Below are 20,690 nucleotides of genomic sequence, written 5' to 3' on the forward strand. Positions count from 1 at the left end.
GTTTGTTGGATTCAGTGGGCCAGCCCTGAGGCCATATAAGGTTAGGGAGTAAATCGGATGGAAAAGTAAATTATACGATAAATACAGTTCCTGGATAGAATCAAAAGAACTACAAACAATGTAACACAAACATTCCCCTACCTGGGGTGATATGAGCTGGCCTGTGTGTATGAGGGGGCTGGGCTGCCCTGATGTCGCTCCTCCGGACACCTGGAACCTGGACTCACCAATATTAAGCCTGTCTGTCCGTGTGACTCTGGGTGCAGGGGGACCACAAGTGGAGGGGGGGTGTAATCATGCCCTCTTCAATCATGTTCCCCTATCTACTGCACGTCATACACCGATGGTAGATATGTCCAATGCACTGTACCAGAAACCAATAGACCGATCATAAAAAGATTATTTACAGCGTTGCTTTAATGGTTCCATTGGACTTGTGCTGACTGTGGAAATGGTCTAAGGGGTTTATTTATCAGTTTCCAGCAATTGTAAAGATTTTCAGTGCCCAGACATAGGGTTTCAAGTAGCAGATTTTTGGGCGTAGTCTGGAAGAAATGTGTAGATATTGAATGTACCTTACAAGGGCCCTGTCCTGGCACCCACAGTGTCTCAGGCCAGCGTTGGCCTCTGTCTTCCCAAATTATAAATTCACCCTGAAGATTTGGGACTATTTAAAAAAACGTTAGACTTTTGCGCCTTATCCATCCCTGCTTACAGTACTCCTATCTGCATACTCCCGTCCTTTCCTTAGGCTGCTCCTCCAAAGTCGCACTTCCAAGGCTCAGGGCGAGAGTCAGCACGTTACTCATGTAATGGGTAACTTTGCTCCAACATCATTTTGAGATTTTCAGGACAAATATAAATAATATTATTATTTATATAGAGCACTTTCTCAAATAGGACTCAAGGCGCACCCTAAATGTCTACTTTCATCCTAAAACTTTTCTTTAACCCCAGATTAAATCTACTAAATTGAGAAAATTTACACAATTTGATACATTTTATGCATTCGCTATATCCATCCATAGCTGCACCTAATTTTGATTGTGCGGAACCCTTTGAATTGAATTGAGAACAAGGTGCAGATATTTTGCTGGGCCAGTGGGGAGACTCACCTTTAGAGCCACCCGGATAGTAAAGTCTCCCCTAATTCCGGCCATTAAAGAAACTTCATATAAAATCTGCAACAGGTGGTACCTAGCCCCTGCTAATTTCCGAGACACTACAAGGGATTGGTACTGGACCTATCAGGCACTTCCAAAGGTCGCTGTTTGGGCAGCTGTCTCCAACAAAACAATAATATATACTGTACATTACACAAAAACATTTGGCAAAGACATCTTATAGTAAAAACACTCCAAAGTTTGTTAGAATACAACACTCGATCAGGGCTAGACATAATAACATTATTGAAAACACACGTAGCATAAAAAATATCAATTAATAATGATAAATAATTATAAAGCAGTGCCTACAATGCACATAAATAAAAACAGCATGGGGACAGCAAGGATTCCGTCTCAACCAATGATCACAATATAGTAATGTCTCGGATGTCTCCTCTTTAGACTGATAATTACTTTGTCACAAAGTCACTAAAGATTCATAGTACACAAAATAGGAGAATTAGGTAGCATGGAACATGAACGCCCAGCAAAGGTAAAGAAAATGTTACCAGTCCTGTAAATTTGAAATATGGAGTCCTCTTTGACAAATTCTGTCTTCGCTCTATTAGTTTGTCCCCTTCACGGTAGATCTTGAGCTGGATAAATGGCCCTGTTATAATCAGGGGAGGTAGCAGGTCCGATTTAGGAGGCAGTTGGTAGGTAGGTCTGCTTGCTGTCTTTAAAAAGTAACCCTAACGCGTTTCGCTGTTACAATTTATAACTTCATCAGGGGAATCTTAATCTAGCCACAGTATTTGCTTTATGTATGCTTTTGTAAGAAGCTGAATGGCTTCAGCTAAGAGAGATTAGCATCTGACCTGCATAGCTTTGCATAAATATTAATATACCATCACACAGGTGGCTACCCGATAATGTCATTCATTAATGGTACAATATACATAAGAATATAATATGTTCCCAATGATGAATTAAAAAATAAAATCAAAAGTTTTTGCATACCTAAGATATGATCACTTCTGGCTGGCTCTAATCACGTGGGGAAGACAAGCTCTGTGTGTATTGGGCAGGGAAACAATGGTCAGTAGAGAATGTTCGTATTTACTCCATGACACTGTTTACAATTTTCAATGAACGTGGGACCCTTGGGGGTATATTTACTAAAGTGCGGGTTTTTAGAAGTGGAGCTGTTGCCCATATCAACCAATCAGATTCTAGCTATTATCTTCTAGAAGGCGCTAGATAAATGTTAAGTAGAATCTGATTGGTTGCTATGGGCAACATCTCCATTTCTAAAAACCCGTACTATAGTAAATATAACCCTTGGTTTCTCTATGGTCATGTACTAGTGCTCTCTTTAATTTTCCCTTTCCTCCAACTCCTTTACCTATTGTTCTCTCCTACTTTCCTACCAGTATACAAAATCCAAGCAGTGATTAAATGGTCTATGTACTAATAATGGTGGAACTGCCGCAATTATTAAGATTCCTCTATGTACAAAGGTTTGTGAAAGACTTCTCCTGTGGAAGCTGACTCTGCACAAGCTTCTGGAGCTGGTCGGGGGCTACGAGAGGCCTCCATAGGCCTAAAGCAGTTTACACCGTCTGAACATGGTATAAACTACCAGGGCCAAACTCCGGACAGCTTTGCTTTTTGAAGTTCGGTACAAAGGGCTGAGATCTTCGTCCCCATGGATAATAATGGAGACTGCGATCTGCAGCGCTAATTATCACTTTGCCGAAGTTTTCTGTAAAATCTCCTGCATTGTTCCATCAGATTAGAACATAGGAACAATACATAAAATGATAATGCATAATTTTATGTAAATAAGCAGCTTGATACATAGGCCCCTAAAACACTGATAATATCCCAATTTTTTTTTTCTTTCTCAGCCATTTCATGAATGTGCCCCGTATACCGGTGTTATTCTTGTTTATAGGGTTCATCTTTAGCCCAGTGTATTGTGGCTGCTGCTCTATTTCATATTGTCTACCCTTGTAGTGTGTGTATACATTTGCACAATCATTGTAGCCTCAGACCTTGTATGTTAGTATTTTGCATTTGTAATGTCTCTGTTTTACTCTACTGTTAAAAATAAACAATTGAATACCAAAAAAAAAATAACCCACAACGTATGTAGCAATACAAAAGCAATACCACATTATTGCAACATCCCTGTGGCTGGGGGAAGCTCTTTTTTTTAGCCTCCCCCGTCACAACTGGCAAGAAAACAAAAAAGTATTATTACCAATGGTCGATACACACTTTCTGCTAGAACCTTATGAGCAACTTGCTCAATAATAAGAAATCAAAATTGTCTCAGCCTCCACTCAGTATCACATTAGACGTGCTTGAAGTATACTCATCGCAAAGACGTGCAATTTACCAGAAACAGAATGAAAATTTTACTTTATGTTTTTGCGTTTTTGTTTGATTTCTTTTTACATTTTTTTTTTTAACAGGATTACCCATCAGTCGGACAACTGGCCCAGAAACTCTCGAAAAATAACATCCAGGTTGTGTTTGCAGTCACATCCAATATGGTGAAAACATACCAGGTAAAGAGGCAGTAATACATCATGTGCTGAGGGACGGGTCCGGCGAGCCAGAACAGCTACAGATAATTACATTATACAACATATTTATAGTTACATTTCTGTATTTTTATTGTTGTTATATTTTTGGAAAATATAGGGATGCGGGGGCAGTAATATATTCCCAAACACTGTACCGCAACAACATCCCAACTTTTGCACTCCTTCTTTGAAGGCCGACGTGTGCCAGACTTGGTAACTTACCCAGGTGGTTCTAACCCTTGGCTCATTCCCCATCACTTGCATGTTTGCTCAACATGGTTACAATGTATTTTCCAAAAAAATATTTATCTTTGATAAATATTCATTTATAAAACCCAGAGCAAAGAGGAGATGGTTGCGTTCAATACACTATAATAGGAACTGTATTGTGCAGCTGCTCAGTATTGAAAATTTAAGGCATTTCCTGGGACAAATATATAAAACCTGGGACGGACTGCAAATACAGAATCTGCAGATTTACAAATGGTGTGAAGTGAACTGAAGGGGAGACGTAGACGACCATAGAGAGCAATCGTCTTAAGACGGAGCTCGTGATAAATTCATACTGCATGAAAGTGTATTTTCCACCAGCTCATCAGTTTTAGCAATGGCAGGAAGTCAGGACGGAGCTCTGCGATATCAGACAGGAAGCAAACTCTTATCTATAAACCGTACCCTGTTTCCTAGCATTCACAATTTCACATTTCGAAGCTCTTCATGAACTGTCTCCGTCTTCCCATCAACATTCATGTGAAAGTGGAGAAGAGGGACCCTTGCTATAAAACAGTTCTCTTTACATTTGTCCTTGGATTTGCAGGATATGCTCCTCTGCAAACTTTAACTTCTAGTTTATCATAAAACCTATCCCACTTATCAGAGCTGGATTACTCGCTAGGCAACATAGGGTTCCCCCGGGCCTGGTATCTTTATCTCAGTTTATATTTTTTAACTAAACTTAGCAGCAATGCTCTAGTATCCCAGAAGCTCCCTGATGGTCCCCCCAGTAGCATTCCATGAACGGTGTCTTCTCCTGTAGTCACTGGCTATCAGGCTGTAGGCAGCGAGCACATGATTGTTTATTATGTATGGAGAGCACCATTGATATATTGGTTATATATGGGTATATATTGCACTGGTATACTGTAGGTATAATGTGCAGAGCCAGCACAAAGCAGTCCGCAGGCTAAGCATTTTAGGGGACCGTCGGGCTGGAGAGGTGCCTTCCCTGCTGCTTGATTTCTGAGCCCCTTTACAGCTGCACCTGTGACGGGCAGGCTGAGGCAGCCAGTACAGCAGTGTCGTGGGCGGGCCTGGCAGGGCGAAACTAAGGGGTGGTCTGGGGGGTTGACCTGGTGACCAAGGACGCAAGTTACATTTAAATTCAGGTGGATCGTTGATCTGGCTAATGGGTGGTCCCATTAGCCAGATCATCGATCAGCCTGAGCTTACATGTAACTTATGTCCTTAGAAGAGAGACAGACAGCTGGCAAAGTTTATGGGGTCAGTAAGTTAACTTTAAGCTAAGTTATTATATCAGTTGCATACAAACATAAAGGACCTGATTCAGAGCCATTCGCTAGATGCGATCGCTCGCACCCAGCGTATGCAAATTCGGCTAAGTGACGACATGGAAGGTGCTCGCTCGGAAAGGCATAAGCAAGCCCACTTTGTTTTGGCGAGCAATCTCTTTGTCTCGATAGACGCCCTTTAGCTTATGAGGAGACGCCCACTAGCGCACGTCATCTCCAGGAAGAGTATTAAAACATTGGTACATCGAGGACCATCGGAAGCGATCGCAGCGCTTGTGGTTGCCTTACCCTACCGCAAGCACGGCGAGGACTTCAGTGTAAAAAACAGGCATGTGACGTGTACTATGGCGCTGGCTGTTAATTATGCACGCCTCAAAAACGGCGTTGAAACACTCTGGCACGCCTGCCTTCGCACCTCCACTCCCCCGTTATTAGTGTCCTGCCCCTGTTACCACCCACAGACGGCCTCTCCTGTCACTCATTTCACTGGGCTGTCTCTGCTGGGCGAGCGAGCGGCCTGCGATTGCACAGAGTAGTTTGCGCACATGCAGAACGAAGCGTGCGCATGCGCGTACGCAAACCATCGGGCCACTTGCGAGCACACAGTGTTAGCGAGTGGCTCTGAATCGGGTCCAAAGTGTATAACATGGTCAAATGTAAAACAGGGACTGATTTAAAAACTACTAAAGTTTGTTCCTGCAAAAGTGTATATTAGTAATATTGAACTTGCTGGTAGCTCTGATAATGCTAAAGTACATATGGTGGTAGTTATACATTTCTTTACATTAGAAATTTGGGATTTTCTTTACAGGATCTCAGTAAATTAATTCCTAAATCCGTGGTCGGGGGATTGTCTGATGATTCAAGCAATGTTGTCCAGTTGATTACAGAGGCTTATCAGGTAAAAAGCACATTGCTAATTAACCCACCCATACTGTACAAGACTAGGATCACCATCTCCTATGGATCAAACTGGCCCCAAATAGCTGCTTATACAAGGGCCCTGAATCATTAGCATTCACTGCGCGATATCAGTCAGGTGACCAGCTGGTAGAGCGGAAAATCAGGATGATTGCTGGTTGCAATCCCTAGCGTCTGGTCGCCGACCGATCACAATAATTGGGCCTCATTATTATCCTGCCAGTTGGCCCAATTGGGCCACGGGACGATCTGCACAACTCGGCTGCGCATGTGATTGTGTGACTGACACCAAGTTCACAAATTGCCACCAAACACGCCATAAAAATCACCGGACAATAGAGATGGTTGTGAACGTGAGATAGTGACTACATTGCTTGTCGCACTCTCAAACAGACCGCTCCTGATTGGCTGGCGGTAGATTGGCTGGCGGTAGATTTGCTAGGCGGGCTTTACTTTTTTTTGCATCTTATTTTGTTTAGAATCTTCAGCACGATTGGTCCGGCGTTCAGGCTAACCAGGGTTTTGTTTTATTTATTATTCGTAAGGATTACTTCGGATCAAAGAAGATTAGTGCGGGCAATGCGTATGCCAGGGAAACCGCCGCGCTACAGAACATGTTATAACTTTTCTTATGGCTTCAGATATTGTGTTTTTCTTATATACCCACAGCCCCGGGGTACCAAGATGAGTGCTCTTATCATTTGGTCAGTTATCCCAAGGTAGGGTGGGCCACATGTCCCCCTCCCAAAATAAATGAGTCAGTAGGGGTTGTACAGGCCTTTATAAAAGAGGCGGTAAGAGCTGTACAGTTTTTATCTGTACCTATATATTTTAGCAGAGCGAGATAGCCCAAACTTATGACGATTACCGCCATTTTGTGTTTTCACCCTGTAAACAGCAGGATGATACATCTTTTGGTTTAGGTGCTAAAATAAACTCCCTGAAATTTTACGTAGATCCACTTGATCATCAGTTCTGCCTGCGTCTGAAAACACTGACCTACAGGCCATGTTTTATAATATTATATATATTTTTCTGTAGATGTATTATGTGTAAGATTGATATTGCACATTTTGGCATATTGCTGTGTAGCTAGTGATTTTAACGGTTGACTGCACCTCTCGATGTCAGCAATTGTTACGTGGAGGTTGAAACAAAAGCCTAACCTATAAAAAAAAAACGTAAATGTATATAGTACTAAACCTTCAAAATTGGATTCCATCAGCCAAACACATTATAAGAGGACGTGAGCCTGATTTGCTGACACAGCTGTACATTCTCATCAACTTAACTATATATCAAAATGCTGCCCGATACTGCTGGGGATGAATTACTCCGAGAAGCTGTGGGGGGGGGGGGGGTCACAGAGACGGAGACTCCATTATAAGTATTACTAAGATTATTCTGTGTTCTTACCAATGTGTTTGGTCTAATGACAGAACCTGTCCTCTGAGGTCATTCTGGATCATGGGATTACGCCAGACTTCCTGGATATTCAGTATGATTCTAACTGCAGCAATGGGGAACGTACCGTGAACCAATTAAGGGGGACTTGCAGCAATGTCAAGATTAACGAGGAGGTGAGTTTATGTATCAAGAAAAGCTGGGTGTGGGTCGGGTCCAGGGCCGCTCCTGAGCCTTAAAATACCCTGGCTTGTGTTTATTACTTGCAGAGCTGGGACAAGGATGGGGCAAATTAGGCATCTGCCTTGGACGTAGCATTGAGAGGGGGGGGGGCACAGTATTCTAGCAATGTAATAGAATGTGCACATTGTAATTAAGATCGCAAATCCAAACAACTGCGTACAAAGACACAGCTTTCTCGCAGATCAGTCGATTGTCAGACAGCCGAGAAGCTCTATGATGGCGCAGAGTGGCTGATGGAACTGAGAAGCTGGAGCCATTTTCACTGCATATTGGACCAAATAAATATAGGGGTCTATTTACTAAGTAGTGTTAGGAGACAGAGTGAAAAGTGATAAGGTGCCAGCCAATCAGCTCCCAACTGTCATCTCACAGGCTGTGTTTGAAAAATGACAGTTGGGAGCTGATTGGCTGGCACCTTATCACTTTTCACTCTGTCTCCTAACACTGCTTAGTAAATAGACCCCCATCATTTGCTAATGTCCAAAACCAGTGTTGAAAAATCCTCTGTTATTATTGGGTGTTTGGGGGAAAAGAATTGAGGTGCAATTCTGCATAGCTGCCTGGGGCACATAACTTCCTCATCACAGTCTTTATTAAACTCTGTTACCTAGGAGCTTGCAAGACAATCATGTAATGCAAAATAGAGACCTCGTCTAAATAGCTACTGGAAATGTGTGCTGTTTCAAGGCCAGAATAGATAGAATACTGGACAAAATTATTTAAATTTAAACCCACTAAGAGGGGTATTCAATATGAAACGTTAACTTCACTGTCGAAGTTAACGTTTCATATCGGAGTTTTTACCTGCGTTAAAGTATCGGGCGCGCGCCCGCTTATCCCCGTACTCAATATAAAATTAACGAAAACGGGAGCCTCCGAAGTTGGATTTGCGTAAAGTTACGAATTTTTCCTTAAAAAAATTGTAAGACCCCCCTAAAGTTGTAAAAACATGGGGGATCACTATGGGTACCCCCGTTTTAGCCTTTAATTGAAAGTCGGGGATTTAAATAGCCGCAGCAGGTGTTTTTTCCCCGACATTGAAGAAGTGTTGCAGAAGAGCACTTAGGTTTTTTTTTTTGGTTTTTTTAAGAGGTCCCATCAAATCTGGGGTACATGAAAATGGGTACTAGCATATTTTGATGTCCCTAAAGTAAGTTTTTGAAAATTCTGTAATTGTGCACCTGCCGCTAATAATCTATTCTAGAATACACCTGCCGCATACTTGCAGAATAGCCCTGAACCTATTTCCCTATTGTTTAACAATTTTTTCCCTTTTTTTTTTTTCACCTCAATTTTGAAATTCATTTTTTGGGGTGTCCCTATTTTTTTTTTAAAACTTTTTTTGACACAGGTTTTTTAAATGTCATTCCCAGGGGTGCAGGCTATTTTTTTTAAGCCTGCACCCCTAAACCCCAATTCTGCACTTTTTTTCGACTCCTATTCAATGGTGAAAAGTTATCCCCATTTTTTATCAAAGACTTTTCAAAACTGCGATAAGTCTTTGAAATTGAATACGGTGTAAAACTAAAACCTGCGATAATGACGTTATAGGTGCAAAATTAACACAAAAACTATGTTTTCGCTCCCATATTGAATCCCCCTGTAAGAGGTCTATTTACTAAGCAGTGTTAGGAGACAGAGTGAAAAGTGATAAGAAAGTGATAAGGTGCCAGCCAATCAGCTCCCAACTGTCATCTCACAGGCTGTGTTTGAAAAATGACAGTTGGGAGCTGATTGGCTGGCACCTTATCACTTTATCACTCTGTCTCCTAACACTGCTTAGTAAATAGACCCCTAAGTATGCAGGTACATTATTCAGCCCAATAGCACAAAGCCTATGACATTCAAACATCCAAAATTGTATTTTGTGCTCTCTAACGTGTATCCCATGTGTGTCCCTCAGATCACATTTAAGGTGAAAGTGACAGCCACGGCGTGTCTCCCGGATCAGAGCTTTCACATCCGGGCTCTGGGATTTACAGACACGGTTAGAGTGAGCATCAGGACCGCTTGTGACTGTGTATGTGACGATGTACCCGTACCTGGGGCTTGCAACTCCAATGGGACGATTGATTGCGGGATCTGCAGGTAAAACTACACCTAACTTACGGCGTATGGTGGCTGGCAGTGGCAAGGCATGCTGGGAGATATTGTACCTGATTCAGACCCGCTCGCTCGCTGCCGGGAGATTTTTGCTCAGTGCGTATGCGTATAATACGCAGTACGCGTGCGCAAGCCAGTCTTTGCGATCTGTTTTTGGTTGCTCATAAGCCACTATCAGGTCGCTACTTTGAGTGACAGACAGTGCCATGTGTGGGTGGTAACTGGGGAAGGTGCTTGTAAACGGGGGAGTGGTGTAGCGGACGCAGGCGTGTCAGGCCGCCAAAACGCTGTTTAAAGGGCATGCATAATTAGCAAAGTAGCGTCATTGGTCACGTCACCTGCATGTATTTCAGCCCGCACTGATCGCTGTGCTTGTGGCAGGTTAAGGCAACCTCAAGGGCTGCGAGCAGCTCCGATGGCTCTCGATGGTCCCGATTAATCCTACATTTCCCGGAGATGACGTGTGTTGCGAGTGGCAAGGGGACGTCTATATACACATGCAAGCGCACTTTGCCTTAGCTCGCCAAAACATAGTGGGCTTCCTTACGCGACGCATTGCGAGCACTTCATTTAAATATCCGGCCCCTTTTTGCCAACGAGCGGCCACAACTTGCGAGCGGGTCTGAATGAAGTCCATTGTTCCACAAGAGCTTACCATTGCTGCTGTTTCCCTGCTACTAGTCTGTATGCAACGAAAATGTAATGCAATCCCAATGCTTCTCTTGCTGGTAAATGTAAAACAAAAATCAGAATGTGGAAAAGAATAACCAAGACTATCAGTCTATATCATTTGTCCGTTCTCAAAGAATATATGTGTTGTGTGATATTTAGGCTACAGCAATGCTACTCTGCCTGCAGTTTTGTACATTGATGTTTTTAATTTGCATGTACACAGGCTCTAATGGATTACAAAACTAAGAGGGAATGTGCTTTTAGTTATAATTTTTGTGAATGATAAAATGAATGATGTATTTCTTGTTTAGGTGCCCTGCAGGTAACACCGAGGCCAGGACAGAGATGGGCAAAATAGGCAGCTGCATTATTGTCATAAAGGCTTGGGGACTGGCACTGCACCAAATACCATTGTTCTATATGTTTTGCTGTGGATATTACACAGGAAATTTGCGTTTGCACCTAACTGCCGTCAGGAAGGGGGATTATATGCTTTTCTCTGTCTAGAGTAGCTTACAACTATCTGAAGTCAGAACAGAGAGTTAGATAACATATAAGGGGTGTACTGTATGTATTAAGTCTTGGAGAGAGAGAGATAAAGTAACAACCAATCAACTCCTAACTGTCATTTTTCAAACACAGCCTGTAGCATGGCAGTAAGGAGCTGATTGATTGGTACTTTATCTCTTTCCAAGGCTTAGTACATAGAACCCTTATTTCCTTAGTATGAAACTAACGGTATTATGCCAGTTGGTAGAGACCTAGGGGTTTACTTACCGAGTTTTAGCTTCTAAAACCCGGCGCTTCCGAACGTGTTTATGCAAGAATTTTAAAAGGGCAATGATTTTACTAGCAACACACGGCAAGTAAAAGCGTTGCTCATTTACATTTCGGGCATAAATACAATCGGAAGCGGCAGATTTTAGAACTTGACGCTTAATAAACCCTCTAGAATGAAATTTCAGGGTTTTTCAGGAGTTTTGAAACCCCAGCACATTGCGGGGAAATTGAAGCACCAGACCAATGTATTTACTATTCAGCGGTTTTTAGGCGGTTTTGTAAACTGTCCATTTACATCTGTTATATGTCGTTTTTGTGGTTGTGGGGGGGAGGGGGTTAATAAATGGGATTTTGACCAAATGGACATAAAACTGCCAGGGGGTATATTTATGTAGCCCTTCAGCTGCTGTGGAACTACAGATCCCAGCATGCCCTGACACACCTTTAGTATGCCTTAATATTAAAACTGTGGCATGGCATGCTGGTTTTTTTAGTTCCACAGCAGCTGGAGGGCCACAAGTTGAATACCCCCTGTCTGTGGCACTGGTTTGGCATCTGCTTTGGGTGCCAAATCATTTTGTGCCACTAACCCAGACCTAACTGACATTTTCCTCTCAGCTGCAACAAAGGCCACGTTGGGAAGAACTGTGAGTGCGTAACCGGAGGGAAAACCAGCCAGGAACTGGAACAGAGCTGCAGAAAGGACAACGGTTCGGCCGTGTGCTCTGGAGCTGGGGAGTGCATCTGCGGGCAGTGTATCTGCCACATAAACGAAGACCCTGCAAGAAAAACCTACGGCACATACTGCCAGTGCAACAACTGGAGCTGTGAAATGTTTGAAAATCAATTGTGTGGAGGGAATGGTGAGTTCCTATAGACAGCTGCTGCCTGTACACTAGTTACCTCAGAATGGCCCCCATGAAGTATGATGCTGCCACCTAGTGGGATGAGAAGAAATTACTATTCACTTTGCTACGGCTGGCGAAGCATATTCTCAAAAGCAAAGTGCCTGTTGATAATTGTGAAGTGCGTGCCAGATTATTATAAAGAGACAAAGGGAAGGAGAGATTCCCATTCAGAGGCATTTCCCGTCTGTTCTGCGCCATTTTTTATTTTGTTTTTGTTCTGCTCATACTTTTCGTGACAAATCGCTACTAGCCACTCATATATAGTGCACTTTATAGTAAAATAAATCATTATATAATTAAAAATACAAGGGCAGCAGTCCCTCCCTCAAGTTACAGGAGAGCTAACAAGTGGCGTTGCCAGCTTTTGACAGGAGGGGAAGTGAAGATGGAAATATAGGTGCCCCAGGCCCAGGTGGTTCAAAACTGAAATCTCAACATGTAAATAAAAGCAGTTGTATTTGCATAATTTAGGACTCTCCTCCGCCCTACAGGCCATCCTTTGCTTCCTGGCAGGGTGTGGGGGCTGGTTCCTTACACTGCGCGGCAACAAGCAAGGTGTAGAATTGGGCGCCCCAGCAGCTGCGGAGCACAACTATGGTCCGCATTCAATTTGGAGCGAAAAGCCGTTCTGGGCAAAAAAAAATTGCCGATGACACTGTCATTTTCACCGATTTCACTTATCCCCGTATTCAATTTGTGCGAAAACGCAATGCAATGTAATAGGCGGAAAAGTTTCGCCTATGCATACCCGGCAGAAAAAAGTGCAGAATTGCGGTTTTGGGGTGCAGAGGTGCGGAAACCACTCTGCACCCGTTGTACACCCCCCCTTGACGTAAACTGCGTCAATAAACACTTAAAAAACACAAAGGACACCCCAAATAAGCACTTTGAAGATGTGGGTGAAAAAAATTCAAAGTGGGGGTACAAATTCAAAAACTAGCGAAATAACCTTTGGGGGGGTCTGCAAGTATGGGGGAGGTGTATTTTTGGATTACGGGTGTTTGCTGAAGGTGTGTTTTTGGCGCTTTTTAATGCTTGACTTTAGCGATTTTTAAAAATGCTTGCACCCATTTTCATGTACCCCAAATTTGATGGGACAACTTATTTTGGCCAAGAAAAGTTGCTAAATGCTATTCTTCACCACTCTCCCAAAGACGCTAAATAGCTCCTATTGAGACCATTTAAAGACCCGAAATACCTTTAGCAGGGATAATCGGGGGCACCCATAGGGAACCCCCATGTCAGAGCATCTTTTGGGGGTGTCAGGCAGATTTCCCCAAAAATTACCGGACTTTTCGACGATTTCTTTTTCGCCAGGTTCCGTTTTCGCCGATTTGGAATTGAATACGGGGATACGCGGGGACGAGCGCGATCAGTGTTCGACCTGAAAACCTCCGATGACGGCGAAATGTCCGGCAACAGACTTTTTGCTCCAAATTGAATATGCCCCTATGACTTGATAGGGACCCTATTTACAAATTTTCAGCAAGGGGAGCAGTCGCTCCACCTGCACCCCCTCCCCACTAGCTACGCCACTGGAGTTAATTAAATTAATTGACAAGGAGAGAGTTAATCATGTCAATTAAATAGTTCATGTTTTGTACCGGGCTAATTAGAATGTGGGGGTTAATTGGCGATGGAGAGGTTGATCTTGATGAAGAAGTCATTATGATGAGGATTAACAGTTTAACCATTTATGAGGACTTTAATGACTTATTATAAGGGGCTTTTCTTTGAGGATTTGGGATTGCTTATGATAAAGATGGAAAGAAGCAAGGCCGAGTAGCCATAAGAAAAGAGGAGGTGGGCTGCTTTGAAATGTTTGATAGTGAAGAGAGAAGGAAAGTGAGATGAAGGAGACTGAGGAAGTGGTGGGTGGGTTAGAATGAAGAGGATTGGGGAGGGGGATGATATGAATGGAAGGGCTTGGCTTCTGGGACAGCAGGGTTTGCAGCTGCTGTGAGAACTTATCACATAGCGGATGGATTTTCCCATAGTACAGTAGCTGCTGCCTTTGGTACACACTGGTGCGCCATGTTGCCTCGTGTAGTTGCCGCTATCGCTGCTCCTGGCACGGCTCCCTTCTGCCATCTGAGCAGCCAGGTGTCCGGGCTCAGTAGGGACCTCAACGAGTATAAATCTAGGATGCTATTTTTATTACACTACAAATTAAACGTAAACTTACCAATGTTGCAAATGCCAAGCAAAAACAAAATGTCATGTCTGGTTAGTTCCATTCCGTGAACGATGGGACTGATCGGCAGCAATCCCAGCTGCTTCCAAAGATTAGAACATCCTCCAGCTCCACCCTTGGTGCAGGAGGATCCGGCAGAAATCTGACGCATCTCTGCGTTCGCTCAGCTCTGATGAGGACGCAACTGTCTACGCGTTTCTTCCCGTGGCCCATCAGAATCAGGAACTACATCCCAAATGAAAAGGCCTTAACACTTCACCGCCAAGGGAGATGCCGAGATGGAGTTGATGGGGGCTCTTCCCCTGTGCGTGTACCTGACAGACAAGTAGCCTCTTTGTTACACATAATATTCTTCCACATTTTCACTGGTAAATGAGCCCTTAAATGACACCGCAGAAATTGGAAGGAAAGTGTTGTGTTCCCCCGTTGTGACCTGATGCTTTGTCTAATTCTCAGGGGACTGTAACTGTGGTACCTGCACGTGCAAACCTGGTTTTGAAGGCACCGCATGTGAGTGCAAGACATCTACGGAAATGTGTAAGAATGAAAGGGGAAGCATATGCAGTGGGCGAGGAAATTGCAGGTGTAATAAATGTGACTGCAAAGGAGGCTATATAGAGCCGCTGTGTGAGACCTGCCCGGGCTGCTCTTCCCCCTGCCAACAGATTGGGTAAGTATAGAAAATGATTTCCCTACAAAGCATAGAACGATCTGCACGTCTGCATGTGCAGTTTCTAGAGTGATTCTTAAATTAGAGATGAGCAGTTTGTTTTTTCCTGAATTACGGACACACCCGAATTTAGGGGTTCTGAGTCTAATCAAGTCCCAGTTCGGAATCACTTTTTGGAGTCCTGACTCAGGTCTAAAAACCAAATTCAGGGTCGGATTCAGCAGCGTACGCAGTGGCGATTACGGACGCAGTGAAGCGGTTGTTTGCCATTGCGCAAGCGTACAAGCTGCACCGCAATTACGGACGCACAGAGGAATCCTTCGCAGAGTGAATGACAGGCTGTGAGCGTTTGAGGGTGGTGACGGGGGGAGTGGTCAGAAAAACGCAGGCGTGCCTGCCCGGTTGATCACCGTTTCATGGACATGCATAAATTAGCCACTGCAATTGCCTACACAGCTTGAGTACTCACAGCGTGCGACGAGTCTTGTAATTTCTGGGGCTGGTCAGATCCGCTGTCCATGCTGCGTGACGGGCCGATGTGTGTCGATGATACTGATGTATATACGCGGAATATCGAGGTTGGACGGTTTATGAGAAAGCAGTAGTGGGCGTCTCGATGCCGGCTGGGTGCTTGGGTAAGCATTAGCATAATTTCGCTGATGCCTTCTGTGCGAAATCGCAGCAGCGATCGCTATTGTGCGCACTGCTGAATGAGGCCCTCAGGTGTTGCATTGCATATAAGCAGGTCTAAATTACATGATTTAAGCTATTTTTATAAAAAAAAAATTATTGATTTTTTTATCGATTTTTAATGAAATTCAAAACTGAATCCGAACCAAAACACTTGAGGGAGGTTTTGCCAAAACCAAGACAAGATGATGAATTAGAATAGGGATGTGCAGGCTCGGATTAGTTTTGATTTCCCGCCAAATTATAATTTTCCCGCCAAAAATCGGGCTTCAGAAAGAGGCAAAACGTCATCTTTCATTGACAAACCTCATCTTTCTTGGATGAATTTGGCGGGAAAATCCAAACTAATCCGAGCCTGCACATCCCACCCCTAATTAGAACCAAAACCAAAACACGGGGGTACGCGCACATCTCTAATTTAAAGCCTTGATTCTTTGGTTCCCAGTTGGTTTACTTTAAACTGACTTTGAGGGGTAAATTTACTAAAGTGTGATTTTTTTTAGAAATGGAGATGTTGCCCATAGCAACCAATCAGATTCTACTTAACATTTAACTACCACCTTCTAGAAGATGATAGCTAGAATCTGATTGGTTGCTATTGGCAACATCTTCAGTTCTAAAAGCTCTCCCTTTAGTAACTAAACCCCTGAGTCTCTGTGGTGGTAACACAGCTTCCGAGTGATCAAAATATACAGAAATTCCAATAGGATTGTTCTCAATAGAGGAAATAGAACTGTAGTTATAGAGGTTATATCCTGCGTCTGTGGGTAACGATCCCCAGTGTTACATACTCATATATTGTGGAATTTGATAAAACACCTTTAAAATCATGCCCTTGTTTTCCCCAGGCCCTGTATTGAGTGCCACATAAAGCAAGGAGAGCAGAACCCTAGGAACTGCTCGGAGATTTGCCCCGGTGTCACGGCCACGAGGGTGGAACAGCTGACAGAGGAGACATTCTGCAGGGAGAAAGACTCTGACAACTGCTGGATGCACTATTTTATACATCAGGAGGATGGGGAGGACATTTACTCCATAAAGTACATCCTGAAGAGAGGTGAGGAGCCGGGCGCCGGGCAGGGGCTGACCCAGATAATAACACCTAGTACAGCTTTTTATGGAAGGATCATGGTGCCAGTCTGACAGTACCAGTAGGTAGGCGGCATTTACTAACAAACTAAATACCAGCGGTAATTTTCATTTAGTATCACTGTGATACAAACGAAAATTCCACTGGTATTTAGTAATACTTACCCCTCCGGCAAGGTCCCGCGAAATCCTCGTCCTCGGCGGGGTCCCCCCGCTGGGCTGCTGGAAGCCTAACGCTACCAGCGACGGGGCTCCATTGTTATGCGCGTGCACGACGGTTCGTCTGCGCATGTGCATGGCACGGAGACCCCGGCAGTGCCTGGAAGGCTTTGCTGAACCCGGAAAAAGGTATTGCCGGGTCTCCATTGCCGGCATTGGGGCCCGCATCGCTATCGCCATCTAAAAGACGGCGAGAGCGATGCTGTACAAACAGCGGTAATCTAAGATTACCGCTGTTTACTGAATACGTAAAGGTGGTATAACCCCATTAGCGAGCGCTAAAGGGGTTATTTTGCGTTAGTAAATGTAAATGGGGCCCTAACAGAGTAAAGGAGAGATTTATCAAACCGTTATATGGAGGTGTTTCCCATAGCAACCAATCAGCTTCTAGCTACCATATTATGTTCTATATATCTTCTCTTGGTTCGGGGCTCCTCCATCCATCTTGGGACGATGCAATGAACGACATGGTGCTTTTACATGCAGTATGTAATGACACATCGCGCCATCGTACGTCGGATCGTTTTGTGTGCATGGCACGCGCAATTGCTGGCCCGTCGTTCAGGTGTATATATCCAGCGTAACTCCACCCCAAGGGTCCATCCCAGGCCACTTCTCTTCTCTCTCTAACCCTCCTCCCTTGGAGATGTCATTAGCGCCTTCTGCCTCCAATGACATCTCTACGCTGATGACACCAAAAATCTCCTCCCCTGACCTTTCCCCTTCCGTCCTCTCTCACCTCTCTGCCATCTTCTTCTGGATGTCCCCCCGATTTTTGAAGCTTAACAAGAGTAAGACGGAACTCACTGTTTTCCCCAATCCAGCAGGATCCCTTCAACCACACTACCTCTCTCTCTCTCCCCACACTACATCTCTCTCTCCCCATTGATAACCACACTACCTCTCTCTCTCCCCACACTACCTCTCTCTCTCCCCCCACACTACCTCTCTCTCTCCCCCCACACTACGTCTCTCTCTCCCCACACTACCTCTCTCTTTCCCCATTGATAACATCGCCCTCTCTTCAGTCCCTTGTACCTGTTTCCAGGTTGTCATCCTCAGTTCTACGGTCTCCTTCTCTCCCCACATTCTGGCCATCTCTCATTCCTGCCGCTCTGGGATTTGGCCTTTCCTCACCCCAGCCCAGGCACCACTAAAACCCTGTTCCACGCACTCTTCACCCCCCACCTTGTCCATTGAACGACGGATCAGACGTACACACTATACGATGTGTCTCTTGTTTAGTCTCCCTCTGTCACCTTCTCCCTCTCCAATCTATCCCCAATGCTGCTGCCCATCTTATTTTCCTCTCTCGCTTCACGGCATCGGCCTCCTATCTCCGTAACTCCTTCACTGGCTCCCTATCCCCTTCAGAATCCAGTTTAGACTCCTTACCCTACATATAAGCCCATAATCACTTTTCCCCCACCTACATCTCCGACCTCATCTCTGTCCACACTTCCTCCTGCCCTCTCCTCCTCCAACTGCCTCCTAACCTATACTTTGGTTACCTCCTCTCATGCCCGACTCCAAGATTTCCTCCACAGTGCCCCTTTTCTGGAACGCACACCCTCGCCATGTCCGACTCTCTTCCAGACCCCACAGTTTTCGACGTTCCCTTAAAACACACCTGTTCACTATAGCCTACCCTCCTCTCTTACTCCCTCCTACTTTTCACCTTGTGTCCTTCCCAGTTCACCCTACAACTGTTTACCCCTCCCTGTAGAGTGTAGAGCCGGACTCTCTTTCAGAGCGCTCGCTCTGAATCAGGGCGGCATTTTTTTTTTAACCGGCCTTCTGGCCGCTCGCTACGCTGTGGGTGACCACCTACAGCTTTAGCGAGTGGCCAGGCGATGGTCGCGACCATCGGGGCTTGCGACGAGACCTTTGTGGTAGGGTCTCGTCTGCCGCAAGCCCCAGTGAGCTTCCGGCTCTAATAGAGCCGGAAGCTCACCACTGACATCACTTGTGATGTCAGTGGAGCCGCCCCCAAACGGCAGGCATTCCTTCGGGAACGCCTCCGTTTGGCAAGCCAACACCCCGACCTGCCTACAAAATGGGCGAGCTGTCAATCAGTATCGACTGCCACCCTGTATTGTATTGAGCCCAGGAGAGATGGAACTGCCGTCGCACGCTGGGGCTCGCGCATGCGCAGTGGGGGACTATCGACCCGTTTGTGAGTGCTGTGCGCTTGCGAGTGGGTCTGAATCGGGCCCTAAGCTCTCAGGCAGGTCCCTCTTCACTCTTGTGCTTTCCTTGCACTATCATTCCTAGCTACAAGTTTCCTACCCTTCCCTGGTTAAGGTCTTACTGCATTATTTATATCTATGTTTTGCGCATTGTATTTATGATTTGTTTTACGTTACCTCTTGTACGTTGCTGCGTACTCCTCGCGGTGCCCAGCAAATTATACTAATAATAATTGATAGGTAGAAGCTGGTTGGTGCTGAGGGCAATACCTCCACCTGTCCTTAGCACGTTTTATACATCTCCCTCTAATTCATTTGTTTCTATAATATTTATTTTCCCAGCTGGCAGAAAATATATCTGTATTACTCTATTTTCATCCAAGTATCCCATAAAAAAAATTAAGGGATTTAAAAAAAAAACTGCAGCTATTACTTTGTTTTTTGCCGCAAAGAGCTGTCCCGGCACTTATAACGTATAAATGTAGAGATAATTACAAAGGGAAAAGCGGAAATTCCTTTGTTCCGTTTTTCGCTTTGCTTTTTGAATAGACCCCTTAATCCGGGTATCACCTAAAAAAAAAAAAAAAAAAAAAAAAAAAGCTTAAAGCACCCAGCGATATTTATTGTTTCTCTTTCCTCCGCAGAGTGCCCCGCAGCACCCAACGTATTTGCCATTGTGGGTGGCACCATTGGCGGCGTGATCCTTATTGGAATTATTTGTCTTTTCATCTGGAAACTTGTAACGGAATTTAAAGACCGGAAGGAGTACCAGCGGTTTGAGATGGAGAGACAGCAAGCCAAGTGGAAAACCGTAAGGCGTTTTATTCTTCTAGTACATTCTAGTACATCTAAATATCGCTAGGGATAGAAAAATCAGTATGAAATGTGGGTCTGCGCAGGAGAGGATGGTAGAGGACAGGAGCACTGCCGTGTCCCATTAGCAGGACCATTATCTGTTATTGCTTGTAGAAAAAGCAGCACTCGCCCCGATTCAGAAATGGACGCTGTTAAATCAGCTGCTGGGTCTTTGCTTCGGCACTACCAGAAATCAGGGCCTACATGACTCCATTTTCTGGGACGCTTCCTAACGCCACCCCGTCGCCTGTACAGAAAAGGAGAGAGATCCTGTATAGGTCACTTCTTGTCAGGTATGATTAATGGTGGACAGATAGCAAGGAGTGTATTTCCAGATTATGGATAACAATTATAGGGTAGTGGGTGGTGCTCCCTAGAGTCAAACAATGACAATACTAGGACCTCGCAGCCCCAGATCCGCACACGCACAGTGCAGCCTCTCCGTACACGCAGATCTCAAAACATTGAAGATTTGCGTAAACACCGCGTTTACGTCAATCTCTGATTTTAGCCCCACAGAGAAT

At 44.5% G+C, this 20,690-nt stretch overlaps 1 protein-coding gene across 3 annotated transcripts in view; it reads left to right on the forward strand.

Annotated features, from left to right (window-relative positions):
- ITGB2 (integrin subunit beta 2) overlaps window positions 1-20,690 on the forward strand; it is a 107,830-nt gene that overhangs the window by 78,591 nt on the left and 8,549 nt on the right. For all 3 annotated transcript variants that reach the window (XM_088474128.1, XM_088474129.1, XM_088474127.1), the window contains 8 exons: window positions 3,587-3,682; window positions 6,041-6,130; window positions 7,590-7,730; window positions 9,701-9,885; window positions 11,971-12,215; window positions 14,911-15,124; window positions 16,663-16,871; window positions 19,956-20,122. In XM_088474128.1, the coding sequence (XP_088330254.1) occupies window positions 3,587-3,682; window positions 6,041-6,130; window positions 7,590-7,730; window positions 9,701-9,885; window positions 11,971-12,215; window positions 14,911-15,124; window positions 16,663-16,871; window positions 19,956-20,122 (1,347 nt within the window). The remainder of the gene's footprint in view (window positions 1-3,586; window positions 3,683-6,040; window positions 6,131-7,589; window positions 7,731-9,700; window positions 9,886-11,970; window positions 12,216-14,910; window positions 15,125-16,662; window positions 16,872-19,955; window positions 20,123-20,690) is intronic.

The sequence above is a fragment of the Taudactylus pleione genome, unplaced genomic scaffold (assembly GCF_031769625.1).
Source record: "Taudactylus pleione unplaced genomic scaffold, aTauple2 ptg000147l, whole genome shotgun sequence".
NCBI lineage: Eukaryota > Metazoa > Chordata > Amphibia > Anura > Myobatrachidae > Taudactylus > Taudactylus pleione.